This window comes from Panulirus ornatus, chromosome 32 (genome assembly GCF_036320965.1).
Source record: "Panulirus ornatus isolate Po-2019 chromosome 32, ASM3632096v1, whole genome shotgun sequence".
Classification (NCBI taxonomy): domain Eukaryota; kingdom Metazoa; phylum Arthropoda; class Malacostraca; order Decapoda; family Palinuridae; genus Panulirus; species Panulirus ornatus.
The window spans coordinates 5,606,759-5,624,696 of record NC_092255.1 but is presented as its reverse complement, the minus strand read 5'-3'; the positions used below and the strand labels follow the sequence as shown (position 1 = coordinate 5,624,696).

General features: G+C 41.8%; 1 protein-coding gene across 1 annotated transcript in view; it reads right to left on the bottom strand.

Moving 5' to 3' along the window:
- Window positions 1–1,955: 1,955 nt before the first annotated feature.
- The window catches only part of LOC139759008 (uncharacterized), a 114,670-nt gene continuing 98,687 nt past the window's right edge, over window positions 1,956–17,938 (bottom strand). The window contains exon 25 of the mRNA XM_071680892.1: window positions 1,956–4,068. Coding sequence (XP_071536993.1) covers window positions 4,049–4,068 — 20 coding nt within the window. The 3' untranslated portion in view covers window positions 1,956–4,048. The remainder of the gene's footprint in view (window positions 4,069–17,938) is intronic.

The window sequence follows — 17,938 nt, the reverse complement described above, 5'->3', positions numbered from 1 at the left end:
TTTGCCCTCTTTTTCACCTCTTGCACCTTTCTCTTGACCTCCTGTCTCTTTCTTTTATACATCTCCCACTCAATTGCATTTTTTCCCTGCAAAAATTGTCCAAATGCCTCTCTCTTCTCTTTCACTAATAATCTTACTTCTTCATTCCATCACTCACTACCCTTTCTAATCAACCCACCTCCCATATATATATATATATATATATATATATATATATATATATATATATATATATATATATATATATATATATATCTTTCTCTTTTCTTTCAAACTATTCGCCATTTCCCGCGTTAGCGAGGTAGCGTTAAGAACAGAGAACTGGGCCTTTGAGGGAATATCCTCACCTGGCCCCCTTCTCTGTTCCTTCTTTTGGAAAAATAAAAAAAAAATAATGAGAGGGGAGGATTTCCAGCCCCCCGCTCCCTCCCCTTTTAGTCGCCTTCTACGACACGCAGGGAATACGTGGGAAGTATCCTTTCTCCCCTATCCCCAGGGAGGATATATATATATATATATATATATATATATATATATATATATATATATATATATATATATATATATATATATATATATATATCCTTCAAACATACCCATTTTTGCTTTCCAAGATAATGTTCTCGACTTCCACACATTCTTCAAGGCCCCCAGAATTTTCGCCCCCTCGCCCACCCTATGATCCACTTCCGCTTCCATGGTTCCATCCGCTGCCAGATCCACTCCCAGATATCTAAAACACTTCACTTCCTCCAGTTTTTCTCCATTCAAACTCACCTCCCAATTGACTTGACCCTCAACCCTAATGTACCTAATAACCTTGCTCTTATTCACATTTACTCTTAACTTTCTTCTTCCACACACTTTACCAGACTCAGTCACCAGCTTCTGCAGTTTCTCACATGAATCAGCCACCAGCGCTGTATCATCAGCGAACAACAACTGACTCACTTCCCAAGCTCTCTCATCCCCAACAGACTTCATACTTGCCCCTCTTTCCAAAACTCTTGCATTTACCTCCCTAACAACCCCATCCATAAACAAATTAAACAACCATGGAGACATCACACACCCCTGCCGCAACAGTGTTGTATGGTTGCGAGGCGTGGGCTATGGATAGAGTTGTGCGCAGGAGGATGGATGTGCTGGAAATGAGATGTTTGAGGACAATGTGTGGTGTGAGGTGGTTTGATCGAGTGAGTAACGTAAGGGTAAGAGAGATGTGTGGAAATAAAAAGAGCGTGGTTGAGAGAGCAGAAGAGGGTGTTTTGAAGTGGTTTGGGCACATGGAGAGGATGAGTGAGGAAAGATTGACCAAGAGGATATATGTGTCGGAGGTGGAGGGAACAAGGAGAAGAGGGAGACCAAATTGGAGGTGGAAAGATGGAGTGAAAAAGATTTTGTGTGATCGGGGCCTGAACATGCAGGAGGGTGAAAGGAGGGCAAGGAATAGAGTGAATTGGAGCGATGTGGTATACCGGGGTTGATGTGCTGTCAGTGGATTGAATCAAGGCATGTGAAGCGTCTGGGGTAAGCCATGGAAAGCTGTGTAGGTATGTATATTTGCGTGTGTGGACGTATGTATATACATGTGTATGGGGGGGGTTGGGCCATTTCTTTCATCTGTTTCCTTGCGCTACCTCGCAAACGAGGGAGACAGCGACAAAGTATAATAAATAAAATATAATAAATAATATATATATATATATATATATATATATATATATATATATATATTATATGTGTGTGTGTGTGTGTGTACTCTTGTAATTAAAAACGGTCTTGCTCCAGCATTATTTTCTCTAGTTAATATATTTCCAGCACATGGGGTATAGCTGTTTGTGGTAGGAATCCACGTGCCATTTGTTGTTTGTCATATATATTTTGCTCCACTGTGAATGACCTATTAGGGGTTCCATCACGGTTCATTTGTAATGTAAAGGGAAAGTAGAATCATTTATACTTTTATTTTATTTACATTTTCATACAGCATATGACACTCCCAATGCATTTACATCATTTATAATATCTATGTACATAAGGCTTCACCTAAAAATTTTAACAATTCAATGTACAATATTTACAAAAGTTCTTTGAGAAAGTTCACGTAACAGAACATAATTAATGCCTTAGGAAGAGTTAAGACCAATTAATTTTTTTTTAATACTTCCAAGATATCCTGTTGTACTAGAGATAATCATATACGGTTATAGTTATCCATGAATTTATTAATACAACTACAGTCATCTCTTTTTGTAAGCCATGAGATGTCCTTAGATATGGACTTTCATTACATGTACACTCAGTGACAGATGTTCTCCAGCACATACCTTGTATGTTCGTCATTTCAGCTGGTTACACTGTATGGGGGAGGAGTATGGGTATGTGGAACATAGTAGAGTGACTTGAACTGATTATTGGCCACTGATAAAGGTAAAATTGAAAAAAAAAAAAATCCTATGAATGTTAATGAAAATTGAAAAAAAAAAACCAAAATCCTATGAATGTTAATGAACATAATGTTTTATGGTGTTGCCAAGATCTGCTGCTGTTGTACAGCAACGTAATCATCTCTTAATGACTATATGTTAGATGATACTTTACTAGCAGGTGTCTATCATGGAAGTCCATGGAGGATCCTGTATACCATATATTTAAATGGTATGTCTACCATTTAATGGTTAATGAGTAACGAAAGGGAAAGAGTAAATAATATGTTGAACTCTGAGTTATGATCATTAGAAATATCAACAATAACACAAGGTAAACATACCATCACTATCAAATGATATTGTCTAAATTGATGTTATAACAATAATGTTGTACAATTATCACATTAGATTGTGTCACATTAACACCTCAACCATCATTGAATGCAAGGATTGAAGGAGCAGAGGATAGTGAAGATGCTGAAAAGGAGTAGGGAGGAAAGGAAAGAGGGCAGGAACGGGATGAAAAGTGGTATTTAAGTCTTCAGGTTGATGATGGTGGGAATGAGTTAGTGCATTTGCAAGAATAGTTTCATATCCCATGTTGATCAGCATGGTCTGAGATCTGCTACAGGGAAGTTTGAAATGCACTTGGAAGTTTGGGGAGGAAAGGGAAGGGAAGGTTCGGGAGATGGGGAAGGATGGATACGAGACAGTGAGCTGTTATACAGAATCCTGCATGGGCTTACACAGTAGACACTTGCTAATGAAGTATATTCTAGCATTCACATGATTGATAGTTGCTGTATAACAGCATTTCTTGGCAAAAACATGAAATATTATATTCATAAATATTCATGGATGTTTCTTACATGTCTGATCATTATCAATTATACAAAACATACTACTAGACCTATCTGCAAGAATAATTTGATTGTTATATTAGTGACCATCAATTTGACAGTTCACGTTGCTGTATTGTGTTCCATGTATCCCTACTCCTCCCCCAATACAGTACTTCCAATTAAGTTGACATAAATATATCAGGTATGTGCTTGCAAATTTCTTTGGCTGAGTGTACCAGTCTTTTATTAGAAAGTATGAAGGCAGAGAGATATGTGATATTTCACAACATACTTTACCCAGAATTCATCATGATTAAATGATTCCTCATAAGCCTTGCTTATATGACATTTTAGAATTCCAACTAGCTGTTAATTTTGGGGAAAATACCACAGTGCAGTATGTGTCCAAAAGGTAAATTCACTAGATTAAATTGGCCCCAAAACTTTATGCAGCTCTTACGTAGCTCAGTAATACGTAGTACGTTATAGTGCAGTAAGTTATAATCCGATACAAATTTGGCTTTCTTTATAATAAAACGTAACATACTGGAATTACTAATTAGCAAGCTGGGTACCAAGTGATCTGTCAGCTCATACAATACCTTCTAGATAAGCAAGATTGTTTATAACAATAGCGGTTATGTATCTAAATTTATAACATCCAGGACACTAGGGCACATTAGAATGTGACCATAAACTGAATCACCATGAATTTTTTTTTATAAATATTACTTACCTTTGAGCTACAACACACTTCCCAACAAAGCAGAACACTTATATTCTTGAAACATCACCTGAAAAACAAAGAATATGGCATGATATCAGTTGTATATTCAGGTTATATAATGTATACGTAGTCTCTTCAAAAATATACAAAACCATTTCTGGCCGCTTGAAGTGGAATCTTTGATGCAAGAATGAATAAGCTCATGTTGACTTGGTCAGAACAAGGCCATGTGAAACGTCAGGTTGAGTGTGAGTGAATGTGGTCTCTACCACTTACGAAATCACACTGCTCTTCCCCAGTCTGATGCTCTTATACATACCCTTACCCTCTCAATCAGTACTCTCCCATATAATTTCTCAGGAATACTCAACAAACTTATGCCTCTGTAATTTGAACACTCACCTTTATCCCCTTTGCCTTTGTACTATGGCACTGTGCATGCATTCTGCCAATCCTCTGGCACTTCACCATGAGTCATACATACATTGAATATCCTCACCAACCTTTTAACAACACAGTCACCCCCTTTTTAAATAAATTCCACTGCAATACCATCCAAACCCACCGCCTTGCCAGCTTTCATCTTCCACAAAGCTTTCACTACCTCCTCTCTGTTTACCAAACCATTCTCCCTGACCCTCTCACTTCGCACACCACCTGACCAGAACACTCTATACCTGCCACTCTATCACCACACACATTCAACAAACCTTCAAAATACTCACTCCTCCTTCTCACATCACCACTAATTATTACCTTCCCATTAGCCCCCTTCACTGACGTTCCCATTTGTTCTCTTGTCTTATGCACTTTATTTACCTCCTTCCAAAACATCTTTTTATTCTCCCTAAAATTTAATGATACTCTCTCACCCCAACTCTCATTTACCCTCTTTTTCCCTCTTGCACCTTTCTCTTGACCTCCTGCCTCTTTCTTTTATACATCTCCCAGTCATTTGCACTATTTTCCTGCAAAAATTGTCCAAATGCCTCTCTCTTCTCTTTCACTAATATTCTTACTTCATCCCACCACTCACTACCCTTTCTAATTATTATACTTTATCACTGTCTCCTGCATTTGCAAGGTAGCGCAAGGAAACAGACGAAATAATGGCCCAACCCACCCACATACACATTTATATACATAAATGCCCACACACGCTCATATACATACCTATGCATTTCAATGTATACATACATATGCATACACATACATATATACACATGCAACATATTCATCATACATTCTGATTTCATCCATTCCTGCTGCCACCCCGCCACACATGAAATGACACCCCCCTACCCCCGCATGCGCACGAGGTAGCGCTAGGAAAAGACAGCAAAGGCCACATTTGTCCACACTCAGACTTTAGCTGTCATGTGTAATGCACCGAAACCACAGTTCCCTCTCTACATCCAAGCCCCACAGAACATTCCATGGTTTACCCCAGACACCTCACATGCCTTGGTTCAATCACTGACAGCACATTGACCCCAGTATACAACATCATTCCAATTCATTCTATTCCTTGCACACCTTTCACCCTCCTGTATGTTCAGGCCCTGATCGCTCAAAATGTTTTTCACTCCATCCTTCCATCTCCACTTTGGCCCCCCCACTTCTCCTCGTTCCCTCCACCTCTGACACATAAATCCTCTTTGTCAATCTTTCCTCACTCACTCTCTCCATGTGACCAAACCATTTCAATACACCCTCTTCTGCTCTCTCAACCACACTCTTTTTATTACCACACGTCTCTCTTACTCTTTCATTACTTACTCGATCAAACCACCTCACACCACATATTATCCTCAAACATCTCATTTCCAACACATCCATCCTCCTCCACACAACCCTATCTATCACCCATGCCTCACAACCATATAACATTATTGGAACCACTATTCCTTCAAACATACTCATTTTTGCTCTCTGAGATAAAGTTCTTTCCTTCCACACATTCTTCTATGCTCCCAGAACCATCGCCCCCTCCCCCACCCTGTGATTCATTCTGCTTCCATGGTTCCATCCGCTGCTAAATCTACTCCCAGATATCTAAAACACTACACTTCCTCCAGTGTTTCTCCATTCAAACTTACCTCCAAATTTACTTTTCCCTCAACCCTACTGAACCTAATAACCTTGCTCTTATTCACATTTACTCTAAGCTTTCTTCTTTCACACACTTTACCAAACTCAGTCACCGACATCTGCAGTTTCTCACCCGAATCAGCCACCAGTGCTGTATCATCAGCGAACAACTGACTCACTCCCCAAATTCTCTCATCCACACCAGATTGCATACTTGCCCCTCTCTCCAAAACACTTTCACCTCCCTAACAACCCCATCCATAAATATATATAATTTATTTTGATATATTTATTTATTATACTTTGTCACTGTCTCTCGCATTAGCAAGGTAGCAAAGGAAACAGACAAAAGAATGGCCCAACCCACCCACATACACATGTATATACATACACGTCCACACATGCACATATACATACCTATACATTTCAATGTATACATATATATACATACACAGACATGTACATATATACATATGTACATAATTCATACTTGCTGCCTTTATTCATTCCTGTCACCACCTAGCCACACAGGAAATGACCCCCCCCCCCCCCCCCCATGCACACGAGGTAGCTCTAGGAAAAGACAACAAAGGCCACATTTGCTCACACTCAGACTCTAGCTGTCATGTATAATGCATGTGAAACCACAGCTCCCTTTCCACATCCAGTCCCCACAAAACTTTGTATGGTTTACCACAGACACTTCACATGCCTTGATTCAATCCGTTGACAGCACGTCAACCCTGGTATACCACATCGTTCCAATTCACTCTATTCCTTGCATGCCTTTCACCCTCCTGTATGCTCAGGCCCCAATCACTTAAAACCTTTTTCACTCCATCCTTCCACCTCCACTTTGGTCTCCCATTTCTCCTCATACCCTCCACCTCTGACACATACATATATAATTATACCCGGGGGGAGAAAGAGTGCTTCCTACGTGTTCCCTGCGTGTCGTAGAAGGCGACTGAGGGAGAGGGGAGCAGGAAGCTGGAAATCCTCCCCTCTCGTTTTTAATTTTCCAAAGGAAGGAAAAGACAAGGGAGCCAAGTGAGGATATTCCCTCAGAGGCTCAGTCCTCTGTTCTTGACGCTACCTCGCTAATGCGGAAAATGGCAAAAAAATGTATATATATATATATATATATATATTTATTTATTTATTGTACTTTTTCGCTGTCTTCCGTGTTAGTGAGGTAGCACTAGGAAACAGATGAAAGAATGGCCCAACCCACCCACATACACATGTATATACATAAACGCCCACACATGCACATATACACACCTTTATCCATTGCCGTCGTCACCCTGCCGCACATGAAATGGCATCAAACTCCCCTCTTGCACGTACAAGGTAGCACTAGGAAAAGACAACAAAGGCCACATTCATTCACACCCAGTCTTTAGCTGTCATGTGTAATGCACCGAAACCACAGCTCCCTTTCCACATCCAGGCCCCACAGAACTTTTCATGGTTTACCCCAGACACCTCACATGCCTTGGTTCAATCACTGACAGCACATTGACCCCAGTATACAACATCATTCCAATTCATTCTACTCCTTGCACACCTTTCACCCTCCTGTATGTTCAGGCCCTGATCGCTCAAAATGTTTTTCACTCCATCCTTCCATCTCCACTTTGGCCCCCCACTTCTCCTCGTTCCCTCCACCTCTGACACATAAATCCTCTTTGTCAATCTTTCCTCACTCACTCTCTCCATGTGACCAAACCATTTCAATACACCCTCTTCTGCTCTCTCAACCACACTCTTTTTATTACCACACGTCTCTCTTACTCTTTCATTACTTACTCGATCAAACCACCTCACACCACATATTATCCTCAAACATCTCATTTCCAACACATCCATCCTCCTCCACACAACCCTATCTATCACCCATGCCTCACAACCATATAACATTATTGGAACCACTATTCCTTCAAACATACCCATTTTTGCTCTCTGAGATAACGTTCTTTCCTTCCACACATTCTTCTATGCTCCCAGAACCTTCGCCCCCTCCCCCACCCTGTGATTCATTCTGCTTCCATGGTTCCATCCGCTGCTAAATCTACTCCCAGATATCTAAAACACTACACTTCCTCCAGTGTTTCTCCATTCAAACTTACCTCCAAATTTACTTTTCCCTCAACCCTACTGAACCTAATAACCTTGCTCTTATTCACATTTACTCTAAGCTTTCTTCTTTCACACACTTTACCAAACTCAGTCACCGACATCTGCAGTTTCTCACCCGAATCAGCCACCAGCGCTGTATCATCAGCGAACAACTGACTCACTCCCCAAACTCTCTCATCCACACCAGGTTGCATACTTGCCCCTCTCTCCAAAACTCTTTCACCTCCCTAACAACCCCATCCATAAATTTTTTTTTTTTTTTTTTTCATACTATTCGCCATTTCCCGCGGTAGCGAGGTAGCTTTAGGAACAGAGGACTGAGCCTTTGAGGGAAATCCCCACTTGGCCCCCGTCTCTGTTCCTTCCTTTGGAAAATCAAAAATGAGAGGGGAGGATTTCCAGCCCCCCGCTCCCATCCATAAATATATATAATTTATTTTGATTTTTTTTTTTTTTTTTTTTTTTTTTTTTGCTGCTGTCTCCCGCGTTTGCGAGGTAGCGCAAGGAAACAGACGAAAGAAATGGCCCAACCCACCCCCATACACATGTATATACATACGTCCACACACGCAAATATACATACTTACACAGCTTACCATGGTTTACCCCAGACACTTCACATGCCTTGATTCAATCCACTGACAGCACGTCAACCCCGGTATACCACATCGCTCCAATTCACTCTATTCCTTGCCCTCCTTTCACCCTCCTGCATGTTCAGGCCCCTATCCCACAAAATCTTTTTCACTCCATCTTTCCACCTCCAATTTGGTCTCCCTCTTCTCCTCGTTCCCTCCACCTCCGACACATATATTCTCTTGGTCAATCTTTCCTCACTCATTCTCTCCATGTGCCCGAACCATATCAAAACACCCTCTTCTGCTCTCTCAACCACGCTCTTTTTTATTTCCACACATCTCTTTTACCCTTACGTTACTTACTCGATCAAACCACCTCACACCACACATTGTCCTCAAACATCTCATTTCCAGCACATCCATCCTCCTGCGCACAACTCTATCCATAGCCCACGCCTTGCAACCATACAACATTGTTGGAACCACTATTCCTTCAAACATACCCATTTTTGCTTTCCGAGATAATGTTCTCGACTTCCACACATTCTTCAAGGCTCCCAGAATTTTCGCCCCCTCCCCCACCCTATGATCCACTTCCGCTTCCATGATTCCATCAGCTGCCAGATCCACTCCCAGATATCGAAAACACTTCACTTTATTTTGATATATTTATTTATTATACTTTGTCACTGTCTCTCGCGTTAGCAAGGTAGCACAGGAAACAGACAAAAGAATGGCCCAACCCACCCACATACACATGTATATAAATACACGTCCACACATGCACATATACATACCTATACATTTCAATGTATACATATATATACATACACAGACATGTACATATATACATATGTACGTAATTCATACTTGCTGCCTTTATTCATTCCTGTCGCCACCTAGCCACACAGGAAATGACACCCCCCCCCCATGCACACGAGGTAGCTCTAGGAAAAGACAACAAAGGCCACATTTGCTCACACTCAGACTCTAGCTGTCATGTATAATGCATGTGAAACCACAGCTCCCTTTCCACATCCAGTCCCCACAAAACTTTGTATGGTTTACCACGGACACTTCACATGCCTTGATTCAATCCGTTGACAGCACGTTAACCCTGGTATACCACATCGTTCCAATTCACTCTATTCCTTGCATGCCTTTCACCCTCCTGTATGCTCAGGCCCCAATCACTTAAAACCTTTTTCACTCCATCCTTCCACCTCCACTTTGGTCTCCCATTTCTCCTCATACCCTCCACCTCTGACACATACATATATAATTATACCCGGGGGGAGAAAGAGTGCTTCCTACGTGTTCCCTGTGTGGCGTAGAAGGCGACTGAGGGAGAGGGGAGCAGGAAGCTGGAAATCCTCCCCTCTCGTTTTTAATTTTCCAAAAGAAGGAAAAGACAAGGGAGCCAAGTGAGGATATTCCCTCAGAGGCTCAGTCCTCTGTTCTTGACGCTACCTCGCTAATGCGGAAAATGGCAAAAAAATATATATGTATATATATATATATTTATTTATTGTACTTTTTCGCTGTCTTCCGTGTTAGTGAGGTAGCACTAGGAAACAGATGAAAGAATGGCCCAACCCACCCACATACACATGTATATACATAAACGCCCACACATGCACATATACACACCTTTATCCATTGCCGTCGTCACCCTGCCACACATGAAATGGCATCAACCTCCCCTCTTGCACGTACAAGGTAGCACTAGGAAAAGACAACAAAGGCCACATTCATTCACACCCAGTCTTTAGCTGTCATGTGTAATGCACCGAAACCACAGCTCCCTTTCCACATCCAGGCCCCACAGAACTTTTCATGGTTTACCCCAGATGCTTCAAATGCCCTGATTCAATCCATTGGCAGCACATTGACCCCGGTATACCACATCATTCCAGTTCACTCTATTCCTTGCACACCTTTCACCCTCCTGTATATTCAGGCCCCAGATCGCTCAAAATCCTTTTCACTCCATCCTTCCACCTCCAATTTGGTCTCCCACTTCTCCTCATTCCCTCCACCTCTGATACATATATCCGTTTTGTCAATCATTCCTCACTCATTCTCTTCATGTGACCAAACCATTTCAATACATCCTCTTCTGCTCTCTCAAACACACTTTTTATTAAAACACATTTCTTTTACCCTTTCATTACTTACTTGATCAAACTACCTCACACCATATATTGTCCTCAAACATCTCATTTCCAACACATCCACCCTACTCCACACAAGCCTATCTATAGCCCATCCCTCACAGCCATATAAGATTGTTGGAACCACTATTCCTTCAAATATACCCATTTTTGCTCTCCGAGATAACATTCTCACCTTCCACACATTTTTCAACGTTCCCAGAACCATCCCCCCCCCCCCCTTGACTCACTTCCACTTCCATGGTTCCATCCACTGCTAAACCCACTCCCATATATCTAAAACACTTCACTTCCTCCAGTTTTTCTCCATTCAAACTTACCTCCCAGTTGACTTGTCCCTCAACCCTACTGAACCTAAAAACCTTGCTGTTATTCACATTTACTCTCAGCTTTCTTCTTTCACACACTTTACCAAACTTAGTCACCAGCTTCTGCAGTTTCTCACCCGAATCAGCCACCAGGGCTGTACCACCAGTGAACAACAACTGACTCACTTCCGAAGCCCTCTCATCCACAACAGACTGCATACTTGCCCCTCTCTCGAAAACTCTTGCATTCACCTCCCTAACAAATCCATCTGTAAACAAATTATACAACCATAGAAACATCATGCATCCCTGCCACAAACTGACATTCACTGGGAACCAATCACTTTCCTCTCTTCTTACACGTACACATGCCTTATATCCTTGATAAAAACTTTTGACTGCTTCTAGCAACTTACCTCCCACACCATATACTCTTAATACCTTTCACAGAACATCTCTATGAACACTATCATATGCCTTTTCCAGAGCCATAAATGCTACATACAAATCCATCTGTATTTCTAAGTATTTCTCACATACATTCTTCAAAGCAAACACCTGATCTACACATCCTCTACCACTTTTGAAACCATACTGCTCTTCCCAAAGCTGATGCTCTCTACATGCCTTTACCCTCTCAATCAGTACCCTCACATATAATTTCCCATGAATACTCAATAAACTTTTATCTCTATAATTTGAACACTCACCTTTATCGCCTTTGCGTTTGTTCAGTGGCACTATGCATGCATTTTGCAAATCCTCAGGCACTTCACCATGAACCATACATACATTGATTATCCTTACCAACCAGTCAACAACACAGTCACCCCCTTTTTTAATAAAATTCCACTGCAATACCATCCAAACCCACTGCCTTGCTGGCTTTCATTTTCTGCAAAACTTTCACTACCTCTTCTCTGTTTACCAAATCATTCTCCCTGACCCTTTCACTTTGCACACCACCTCCACCAAAACACCCTATATCTGCCACTCTATCATCACACACATTCAATAAACCTTCAAAATATTTGCTCCATCTCCTTTCTTCACCACTACTTGTTACTACCTCCCCACTAGCCCCCTTCACCAATGTTACCATTTGTCTTCTTGTCTTACACACATTATTTACCTCCTTCCAAAACATCTTTTTATTCTCCCTAAAATTTAATAATATATATATCATTATTATTATTATTTTTCTTTGTCGCTGTCTCCCGCATTAGCGAGGTAGCGCAAGGAAACAGACGAAAGAACGGCCCAACCCACCCACATGCATATGTATATACATGCACGTCCACACACTCAAATATACATACCTATACATCTCAACGTATACATATATATACACACAGACAAATACATATATACACATGTACATAATTCATGCTGGCTGCCTTTATTCATTCCCATCTCCACCCTGCCACACACGAGATAAAAAACCCCTCCCCCCTCATGTGTGCGAGGTAGCGCTAGGAAAAGACAACAAAGGCCACATTCGTTCAAACTCAGTCTCTAGATGTCATGTAATAATGCACTGAAACCACAGCTCCCTTTCCACATCCAGGCCCCACAAAACTTTCCATGGTTTACTCCAGACGCTTCACATGCCCTGGTTCAGTCCATTGACAGCACGTCAACCCGGTATACCACATCGTTCCAATTCACCCTATCCCTTGCAAGCCTTTCACCCTCCTGCATGTTCAGGCCCCCAATCACTCAAAATCTTTTTCACTCCATCTTTCCACCTCCAATTTGGTCTCCTACTTCTCCTCATTCCCTCCACCTCTTACACATATATCCTCTATCCTCTTGGTCAATCTTTCCTCACTCATTCTCTCCATGTGACCAAACCATTTCAAAACACCCTCTTCTGCTCTCTCAACCACACTCTTTTTATTACCGCACATCTTTCTTACCCTATTATTACTTATTCGATCAAACCACCTCACACCACATACTGTCCTCAGACATCTCATTTCCAGCACATCCACCTTCCTCCACACAACTCTATCTATAGCCCATGCCTCGCAACCATATAACATTGTTGGAACCACTATTCCTTCAAACATACCCATTTTTGCACTCCAAGATAATGTTCTCGACTTCCACACATTCTTCAACACTCACAGAACTTTCGCCCCCTCCCCTACCCTATGATTCACTTCTGCTTCCATGGTTCCATCCGCTGCCAAATCCACTCCCAGATATCTAAAACACTTCAGTTCCTCCAGTTTTTCTCCATTCAAACTTACCTCCCAATTGACTTGTCCCTCAACCCTACTGTACCTAATAACCTTCCTCTTATTCACATTTACTTTCAGCCTTCTTTCACACACTTCACCAAACTCAGTCACCAGCTTCTGCAGTTTCTCACACAAATTAGCCACCAGTGCTGTATCATCAGCGAACAACAACTGACTCACTTCCCAAGCTCTCTCATCCACAACAGACTGCATACTTGCCCCTCTTTCCAAAACTCTTGCATTCACCTCCCTAACAAACCCATCCATAAACAAATTAAACAACCATGGAGACATCACACACCCTTGCCGCAAACCTACATTCACTGAGAACCAATCACTTTCCTCTCTTCCTACACGTACACATGCCTTACATCCTCGATAAAAACTTTTCACTGCTTCTGACAACCATATATTCTTAATACCTTCCACAGAGCATCTCTATCAACTCTATCATATGCCTTCTCCAGATCCATAAATGCTACATACAAATCCATTTGCTTTTCTAAGTATTTCTGACATACATTTTTCAAAGCAAACACCTGATCCACACATCCTCTACCACTTCTGAAACCACACTGCTCGTCCTCAATCTGATGCTCTGTACATGCCTTCACCCTCTCAATCAATACCCTCCCATATAATTTCCCAGGAATACCCAACAAACTTATACCTCTGTAATTTGAGCACACTCTTTTATCCCCTTTGCCTATGTACAATGGCACTATGCAAGCATTCTGCCAGTCCTCAGGCACCTCACCATGAGTCATACATACATTAAATAACCTTACCAACCAGTCACCAATACAGTCACCCCCTTTTTAATAAATTCTACTGCAATATCATCCAAACCCGCTGCCTTGCCGGCTTTCATCTTCCACAAAGCTTTTACTACCTCTTCTCTGTTTACCAAATCATTTTCCCTAACCCTCTCACTTTGCACACCACCTCAACCAAAACACCCTATATCTGCCACTCTATCATCAGACACATTCAACAAACCTTCAAAATACTCACTCCATCTCCTTCTCACATCACCATTACTTGTTATCACCTCCCCATTAGCCCCCTTCACTGAAGTTCCTATGTGCTCACTTGTCTTACGCACTTTGTTTACCTCCTTCCAAAATATCTTTTTATTCTCCCTAAAATTTAATGATACTCTCTCACCCCAAATCTCATTAGCCCTCTTTTTCACCTCTTTCACCTTTCTCTTGACCTCCTGCCTCTTTCTTTTATACATCTCCTAGTCATTTGCATTATGTCCAAATGCCTCTCTCTTGTCTTTCACTAACAATCTTACTTCTTCATCCCTCCACATACTACCCTTTCTAATCTGCCCACCTTCCACGCTTCTCATGCCACAAGCATCTTTTGTGGAAGCCATCACTGCGTCCCTATATACATCCCATTCCTCCCCCACTCCCCTTATGTCCCTGGTACTTCCTCACACAAGTCTCCTTTCCAAGCTCACTTACTCTCACCACTCTCTTCACCCCAACATTCTCTCTTCTTTTCTGAAAACTTCTACAAATCTTCACCTTCACCTCCAAAAGATAATGATCAGACATCCCTCCAGTTGCACTTCTCAGCACATTAACATCCAAAAGTCTCTCTTTCGCGTGCCTATCAATTAATACGTAATCCAATAATGCTCTCTGGCCATCTCTCCTACTTACATACGTATACTTATGTATATCTCTCTTTTTAAACCAGGTATTCCCAATCACCTGTCCTTTTTCAGCACAAATCTACAAGCTCTTCACCATTTCCATTTACAACACTGAACACCCCATGTACACCAATTATTCCCTTAACTTCCACATTACTCACCTTTGCATTCAAATCACACATCACTATAACTCGGTCTTGTGCATCAAAACTACTAACACACTCATTCATCTGCTCCCGAAACACTTGCCTCTCATGATCTTTCTTCTTATGCCCAGGTACATATGCACCAATAATCACCCATCTCTCTCCATCCACTTTCAGTTTTACCCATATCAATATAGAGTTTACTTTCTTACACTCTATCACATACTCCCACCACTCCTGTTTCAGGAGTAGTGCTACTCCTTCCCTTGTTCTTGTGCTCTCACCAACCCCTGAATTTACTCACAAGACTTTGGCGCTGTCTCCTGCATTAGCGAGGTAGTGTAAGGAGACAGACGAAAGAATGGCCCAACCCACCCACATACACATGTATATACATACACGTCCAGACATGCACATATACATACCTATACATCTCACTGTATACAAATATATACACACACACATATATACACATGTACACAATTCATACTGTCTGCTCTTATTCATTCCTGTCGCCACCCCACCACACATGCAATAACAACCCCCTCCCCCCGCATGTGCGCGAGGTAGCACTAGGAAAAGACAACAAAGGCCACATTTGTTCACACTAGACTCTAGCTGTCATGTATAATGCACCAAAACCACAGCTCCCTTTCCACATCCAGGCCCCACAGAAATTTCCATGGTTTACCCCAGACACTTCACATGCCCTGGTTCAATCCATTGACAGCACGTTGACCGTGGTGTACCACATCGTTCCAATTCACTCTATTCCTTGCATGCCTTTCACCCTCCTGCATGTTCAGGCCCCGATGACTCAGAATCTTTTTCGCTCCAATTTGGTCTCCCAGTTCTCCTCGTTCCATCCACCTCTGACACATATATCCTCTTTGTCAATCTTTCCTCACTCATTCTCTCCATGTGACTAAACCATTTCAAAACACCCTCTTCTGCTCTCTCATCCACACACTTTTTATTTCCACACATCTCTCTTACCCTTTCATTGCTTACTCGATCAAACCACCTCACACCACATATTGTCCTCAAACATCTCATTACCAGCACATCCACACTCCTCCGCACAACTCTATCTATAGCCCACGCCTTGCAACCATATAACATTGTTGGAACCCCCATTCCTTCAAACATACCCATTTTTGCTTTCCAAGATAACGTTCTCGACTTCCACACGTTCTTCAATGCTCACAGAACTTTTGCCCCCTCCCCCACCCTATGATTCACTTCCGCTTCCATGGATCCATTCGCAGCCAAATCCACTCCCAGATACCTAAAACACTTCACTTCCTCCAGTTTTTCTCCATTCAAACTTACCTCCCAATTGACTTGTCCCTCATCCCTACTGTATCTAATAACCTTGCTCTTATTCACGTTTACTTTCAGCTTTCTTCTTTCACACACTTTACCAAACTCAGTCACCAGCTTCTGCAGTTTCTCACCCAAATCAGCCACCAGTGCTGTATCATCAGTGAACAACATTTGACTCACTTCCCAAGTTCTCTCATCGACAGCAGACTGCATACTTGCCCCTCTTTCTAAATCTCTTGCATTCACCTCCCTAACAACCCCATCCACAAACAAATTAAACAACCATGGAGACATCACACACCCCTTCTGTAAACCAACATTCACTGAGAACCAATCACTTTCCTCTCTTTCTACACTACACATGCCTTATAACCTCGATAAAAACTTTTCACTGCTTCTAACAACTTGCCTCCCACACCATATATTCTTAACACCTTCCACAGAGCATCTCTATCAACTCTATCATATCCCTTCTCCAGATCCATAAAAGCTTATACAAATCCGTTTGCTTTTCTAAGTATTTCTCACCTACATTCTTCAAAGCACACACCTGATCCACACATCCTCTACCACTTCTGAAACCACACTGCTCTTCCCCAATCTGATGCTCTGTACATGCCTTCACCCTCTCAATCAGTACCCTCCCATATAATTTCCCAGGAATACTCAACATACTTTTCTTTTTTTTCTTTCATACTATTCGCCATTTCCCGCGTTAGCAAGGTAGCGTTAAGAACAGAGGACTGGGCCTCTGAGGGAATGTCCTCACCTGGCCTCGTTCTCTGTTCCTTCTTTTGGAAAATAAAAAAAAAACGAGAGGGGAGGATTTCCAGCCCCCCGCTCCCTCCCCTTTTAGTCGCCTTCTACGACACGCAGGGAATACGTGGGAAGTATTCTTTCTCCCCTATCCCCTTATACCTCTGTAATTTGAGCACACACTTTTATTCCCTTTGCCTTTGTACAATGGCACTATGCAACCCTTCCGCCAATCCTCAGGCACCTCACCATGAGTCATACATACATTAAATATCCTTACCAACCAGTCAACAATCCAGTCACCCCCTTTTTTAATAAGTTCCACTGCAATACCATCCAAACCCGCTGAATTGCCAAATTTCATCTTCCCCAAAGCTTTTACTACCTCTTCCCTGTTCACCTAATCATTCTCCCTAACCCTCTCACTGTGTACACCACCTCGACCAAAACACCGAATATCTGCCACTCTATCATCAAACACATTCAACAAACCTTCAAAAT